Here is a 6,901-nt window from a genome sequence, read left to right on the forward strand (position 1 = left end):
ATTGTATGTACCGCTGATGCCGTCGGCAGGCTGTATATCATATGGATCACGCCGAGAGGAAGTGAATCCTGCCGTAAAGCTACTATTTTGGTCGAGTTGTCTTTTCAGACGTACTACTTAAGCCAACCATCTTGTACCAATTCCTCAAGGTGATCCTTCAACGCATAACAACTTTCGGTATCATGGTCGTGGACCTTGTGATATTCGCACCGCTTATCCCGTCTCCTTGTGTCAGGAGGTCCTACCATTTTGGATGGCCATTTGAAGAACGGAAGGTGTCGAACTTTAGACATAACCGTGTTGATCGGCTCTGACAACTTCGTATATTTCTTGTCCGCACGCCTTGTGCGCCTGCTATCCACTTGAAGTTGTTCACCAGCTCGGTGGGAGCATTGGTCATTTGATCGACGAGAATCCCGTCTCTTGTCTCGCTTGGCCCGATTCCATGGTTCAGGGCTCCGGGTTAGTGCAGAATTTATCGGCTGGACGATTTTAAATGGGGTCGTCTTGTTGGCCTTTTGCCCGACTTTAACCCACAGGGTGTCACTCTTCCACTTTGCAGTATTCCTCAACTTTCTTCATCAACGACCAGACTATTTTAGGGGGCCTTCTGGTCACAGAACTGCGGAGGGCACTATCCGTATGCAACCCCATTTTAAAGGCGGTGATGGCCATGGAGTCGTTGCAGGCATCGTCCAGAAGATTAAAGCATTCCCAATAGCGCGCCAAATACGCTCGTAAGGTTTCTTCTGGCTGGATTTGCATGGCCCAAAGAGAGTCGGCTTGCTTCGGCTAGACCTCATTGGTGATGAATCTTGCCTTGAAGGATTTCTGTAATTGATGGAAGCTCTTAATCGATGCCGATTCTAACTTATAATACCATCTAACGGCCAATGGTCCCAAACTAGTCGGAAATATTCGGCACATGAGAGCCTCGTCGTCTGCATACAACGTCATGGCCTGCTTATAATGACAGATGTGGTCAATGGGATCAGATTTTCTGTCGTATAGGGTGAATGATGGAGCCTTGAACTTTTTGGGTAGTACTACCCTTGCGATCCGTCACACAAAAGGGTCATGTTGGTCCTCTTCATCTGAATAATTTCTTCTTCTCTTATTCCGCGCACGCAAACCTCCTTTAGAAGAACTGGATATTTCGACTCGCCCCTTCTTTTTGGGTTGTAGGGATGAAGAATCAGAGTCACCGCCACTATCTTGTCTTCGAACTCGAGGCCGTCAACCATCCTTTCTCAGAGGTTGTAATAGATCTTGTCGCGCGCCCTGTTGGGATTTTGCCACCTCCAAGGTCAAATCCTGACGACGGCGTTCGTTCTCATCCATCATGTTTTCCAACCTCTGTTCGTTTTGTTTCGCCTGATCCATAATCGCTTGCATTGTCTCATTAGCTGAGTCGAAGTTCAAGGCTCTTTGTGCGGTGATGTTTTCTGGTCCCAACATGGTGCTTGGAGTGGTATCAACTTGTGGCGTAAGATTATTAGCAACTGCTGAAGGATCTTCCGTCACGCCCACCATGGATGTACTGGAGTATTCCCACAGACGGCGCCAATTGTGGAGAAGTGGTTCGGAAATACTCTTTGGATTCTGTGGGACGCTCGTGATCCTCAGCTAGCCACCTGAAAAGGAATGAACACTCTGGTCGGGGGTGTCAGAATTAGCACTCCGACGGATAAGTCAGTGTATACTCTTTTGGTTGCTTGGGTTTTAAGTTTAGCATACTAGTTCTCACATACCTCTCTTTGGTTGATGTTCTTCTATTTATATCTCCTCTTGGGCCTCGGGGTTGGGCCCACCTTGAATCCACCGTGTAACTATTTACCCGGCTCCTTTTGTTGCAAACTACTCTTCACTTGGCTTCTCGCTCAACTGGTCATGCGGCCAATTAGGATATTTCTGGATTTGAATAAGACGAGGGCAAATACAATATATATATCTCGACTCCCCAAGTTCACTTATTCGGCCTCTTTTCATCCCCTGATACTCGACCCCCACAGGTACGATCGAGCCTTAATGTGATCCCCTGTCTCTCTGCTTTAGACTCAGCATAGGGTGACACAATGTGTAAAAATGGATTTCTCGGGTATAAAAAATGGGAATATAGAAGATTTGGGATTGTTTTGGAGCTTAAACATAGCCCCTTCATTGAGACCTCGAACCACGCACAACACTACTTTTATCATCGAGTGTACCGGGCAAAGCGCTCGAGCCTTATGGGTGGTCAAAAATGGGGTGTCTACACAACCTCTGGGAATTAAAAGCTCAGCTCGAAGAACTCTTAGATAAGAAATTCATTCGCCCAAGCACTTCACCTTGGGGTGCTCTAGTTCTATTTGTTAAGAAGAAATATGGGTCCTTGAGATTGTATATAGATTACCAGGAATTAAATAGAGTAACTACCAAGAATAAATACCCATTACCCTGAATAGATGATCTATTTGACCAACTTTAGGGAGCACAAGTGTTCTCCAAGATAGACCTTAGATCCGGGTATCTCCAGTTAAAGGTCAAGGCAGAAGATATAGAGAAAATGACATTCAGAACTAGATATGGACACTATGAATTTTTGGTAATGTCGTTTGGGGTAACTAATGCACCTGCAGCTTTTATGGACCTAATGAACAGGGTGTTTAAAAAATTTCTTGATGAATTTATCGTTGTGTTTATTGATGATATCTTGATTTACTCCAAAAGCATGAAAGAACATGAACATCACCTGAGAACTGCTTTACAGATGTTGAGGGAAAAGAAGTTGTATGCAAAACTGTCCAAATGTGTATTCTGGCTTGACAGCTTATCATTTTTGGGACATGTGATTAACAAGGATGGTATATTAGTGGACCCACAGAAAATTGAAGCCATTGTAGACTGGCCAAGGCCAACCAATGTGTCTGAAGTTAGTAGTTTTCTGGGACTTGCAGGCTATTATCGTAGATTTGTGAAAGATTTCTCCAAGCTTGCCTTGCCACTCACTCAACTAACTCAGAAAAATGTACCATTTGCTTGGAATGATCAACGGGAGTCAGCCATTTAAGACCTAAAAACTAAACTAGTAACTGCACCAATTCTGACCTTGCCTAACGGAACCGATGGGTTTCAGAGTTACAATGCTTCCTACAAAGGTTTAGGATGTGTACTAATGCAAAAATGGTAAGGTGATTGCTTATGCTTCTCACAACTCCGACCACATGAAAAGAACTGTCTGACACATAACCTTGAACTAGCAGCTGTGGTGTTTGCCTTGAAAATTTGGTGACACTATTTGTATGGTGTGACTTGCGAGGTGTATACTGACCATAAAAGCTTGAAATACTTCTTCACCGAAAAAGAACTGAACATGAGACAGAGGCGATGGATTGAATTGATCAAGGATTATGACTTGCAGATTTTGTACCATCTAGGGAAAGCTTATACAGTGGCGGATACCTTGAGCCGAAAATCTATTGGAAATTTGTCTTGTTTGCTCACCAGTCAAAGAGAGTTATTATGTGACTTGGAAAATAATGAGATTGAAATTGTATTGCGTGAACAGGGCGGGATCTTAGCTACCATTTCTGCTCAACCTATAATCATTGAAGAGATTAGAGAGAAACAAGTGCAAGATGAATTTTTGAAAAAGATTGTGAATGAAATAGACTCAAAACTGAAGCTAGGATTCGTGCTGGAGAATAATGTGTTGAGATTCCAAAATAGACTTTGTGTTCCTGATTGTTTGGATTTGAGAAACCGTGTTCTGACCGAAGTCCACACCTCTAAATTTTCTATGTATCCAGGGAATATAAAGATGTACCATGACTTAAAACAAAATTTCTAGTGGCCAGGAATGAAGAAAAGCATTGCTGATTTTGTGGCTCGATGCTTACATTGCCAACAAGTTAAAGATGAACATCAATGACCTGCCGGATTGCTACAGCCGCTTTCAATACTGGAATGGAAATGGGAGCACATTACTATGGACTTTATTATGGGATTGCCTCGTTCTTCCTGAGGTATGGATTCAATTTGGGTCATCATTGATCGTTTGACTAAATATGCTCATTTTCTACCTGTGAAAGCTTTTTATAATGTGGATAAGCTAGCTAACCTATATGTAAATGAGACTTGAGATTACACAGTGTGCCAGTGTCTATTGTATCTGACAAAGATCCTAAGTTCACTTCAAGATTCTGGCAGAGTCTACAGCAAGCTCAGGGGACTGAATTGAGACTAAGCAGTGCTTATCACCCACAGACAGATGGCCAATATGAACGGACCATTCAAACATTGGAAGACTTGTTACGGATGTGTGCCCTAGATTTCCAAGGCAATTGGGAAACCTACTTACCATTGGCCGAATTTGTGTATAACAATAGCTACCATTCGAATATCGGCATGGCTCCTTATGAAGCTTTGTATGGTAGGAAGTGTCGTTCTCCGATTTGTTGGGCTAAGGTAGGTGACAGACCATTGTTGGGACCAGAACTTGTGCAAGAAACAACTGAAAATGTGAAATTGATTCAACAGAGATTGAAAACTGCACAAAGCTGCCAAAAGAGTTATGGGGGCGTCCAAAGAAAAGATCACAAATATGAAGTTGGGGATCATAGATTTATCAAAGTAACTCCTATGAAAGGCCAGACGCGTTTGGTGTAAAGAGCAAGCTAGTATCGAGATATATTGGGCCATATGAGATTTTAGAGAAGATCAATTCGGTGACGTGTCGGGTAACCTTACCGCCAGTCATAGAGCATATGTATAATGTTTTTCACGTATCCATGCTTCGAGAGTATTTGAGAGATCCATTTCATGTGATTGGACCAACTCATGTGCTTCTGAAAGATGATTTTACTTATGAGAAACGGCCAATTTAGATTATGAATTGTCAGATTAAAAGATTGAGGAATAAAAAAATCCCATTGGTGAAAGTGGATTAGCAGAACCATGGAGGGACATATGCAACATGGGAGACCGAAGAAGACATGATGAAGAGATACCCTGAATTATTTCCGTTGGATCCGGTATTCTTCCAAAACGAAGGTAATCTAAGTTTGGAGGACCAAACTCTTTAAGGGGGGAAGACTATAATAACCCCAATCCATGATTAGCTTAAAACATATTATTAAGAGTGCTTAATGAGTAATTAAGACAAAATTTTGAATTAATTGCATGTGTATTGCATTATTGGTGTTTATATCTATTCATGGTAGGAATATCTGTCGGTATTTCTGTTTAGTTTTGCGAATTGAAAGCCTTATCGGCATCCGATCACGAAATTGACTACGGTTATGTGTTATTTGAAATTTTTAGAATTTTATGGTAGGATGAATTGAAATTCGACTCGAAACGAATTAAATTAGACTAATTAATGTCAATGTGATTAACCTAAGTCAAGTTTAATTAAGCCTCCTTAATAGAGCCTATATAAGGCTACTTTGACTCCATTAGTTCATTAGCACCTTCATTCCCTACTCTTTAAGCTCAAAAACGTGGAAGAGAGAGAGAGAGAGATGGAAGAAAATTGAGATCAAAAGCTAGGAAATGGGGAATTGCTAGGAATTGTTGAAGAATTACAATGAATTTGGGAGTTTAAGCTTCTACACTTGTGCAAAAAGACCCTAGGTAAGAATTTTGACCTTAAACTTTGTAACCAAGACTTTAATACATGAATTCTAGAGAATTAAGCTAAGTTATGCAAGAATTGAGCTAATGAATTAGAAAGGATGATCATTCCATGCATACATGCATAATTCATGGATTTTGAGTTTTCATTCCAACAATTTCATACATGTAAGAGCTTATCTTTTCTAAACTATGAGAACTCACCATGGTCTTATACACAAACACTTCATTTGTACATGTTTTGGAAGGTTTGAATTCTTAATAACACATGCATGATATGTATACACATGTTCAAGTTTGGTTTTGAAGAATTCACTCGCTTTTGGTTTTGAAGAATTCACTCGCTTTTGGGCCTTGATTTTGTGTATTGAACCTTAATTCATGATGTTTTATAAGTTTTCAAGTGTTTTCTCAAGTTTTTGGCCCAAAAGACCATGATTTGCAACTTTGAATTTGAGTTTCAAACGTGGAAGAGCAATCTGGAAATTCCAGATTCTATCTCTCTACTCGAGCAACAGATCTTGTGCTCGTGCGACCACTTTTGTTTTGCACTTCCGCTCGAGCGACCGAAAGTTGGCTCGAGCGTAGAATGCATGCTCCTAGAATTTGAAACATTTTGCAGACCGCTCAAGCGATCGTCAAGCAGCCATCGAGCGAAGAATTCACACAACTAGTACTTTTGCAGAGTTTACAGAGCGTTTAAGCGAAGAAAGTTACGCTCGAGCGACCACTCACATTTTTGGCCATCCGCTCAAGTGAAAGAAGTTGCGCTCGAGTGAGGCCCTTGTTTTTAGCAAGTTTTGTTAAGAGTTACAAAATGCATTTTGGCATCCTCATTGCATCCTAGACATTCCTAGGCCATAATTAAGACCTAATAATGAGGATAAGAGTTAGAAACACACTAAGAACGAAATGAAAGAAGTTATGTGTTATCCGAGTATGTGTTTCAAGATATGTATCTGTTATGTTTGTGTAAGTCACGCGCCATAAGCTGTTTGATTTTGTCTACTTTGTCTGTTCGCATCTGGAGCCATCAGTGAGTAATAACTTAGTAAAGCTATGTTCAACTTAGTTTATTTTCTATATGATGAATTAAGATCTGTTTTATGAAATATCATGTTTTATACGATGAATGGCTGTCCCATTTTTTGACAAGTATTCGTAGCATCCTTAGTACAAGGCCCTTGCCCGGGGGTAATAATATTGTGGTTTATAAGCACAAGGCCCTTGCCCAAGGGTAACAATACCATGGTCTCATGGCCTTTACCCGAGGATAATAATATTGTGG

The 6,901-nt window shown here is 41.0% G+C and overlaps 1 protein-coding gene and 1 pseudogene across 1 annotated transcript; both read left to right on the forward strand.

Moving 5' to 3' along the window:
• The first annotated feature begins 2,710 nt into the window (after positions 1-2,710).
• On the forward strand, positions 2,711-3,049 carry LOC145798344 (putative mitochondrial protein AtMg00860 pseudogene; annotated as a pseudogene).
• Positions 3,050-3,352: 303 nt separating this feature from the next.
• On the forward strand, positions 3,353-3,829 carry LOC145798345 (uncharacterized). The gene has a single exon (XM_082885868.1). The coding sequence runs from the start codon at positions 3,353-3,355 to the stop codon at positions 3,827-3,829; it is 477 nt and encodes a 158-aa protein (XP_082741994.1).
• The last annotated feature ends 3,072 nt before the right edge of the window (positions 3,830-6,901 follow it).

This window comes from Camellia sinensis, chromosome 8 (genome assembly GCF_055761805.1).
Source record: "Camellia sinensis isolate YWXY chromosome 8, ASM5576180v1, whole genome shotgun sequence".
Taxonomy (NCBI): Eukaryota; Viridiplantae; Streptophyta; class Magnoliopsida; order Ericales; family Theaceae; genus Camellia; species Camellia sinensis.

Coding starts and splice junctions, on each gene's coding strand:
- LOC145798345 (XM_082885868.1), top strand. CDS start 3,353: ATGAGACAGAGGCGATGGATTGAATTGATCAAGGATTATGACTTGCAG.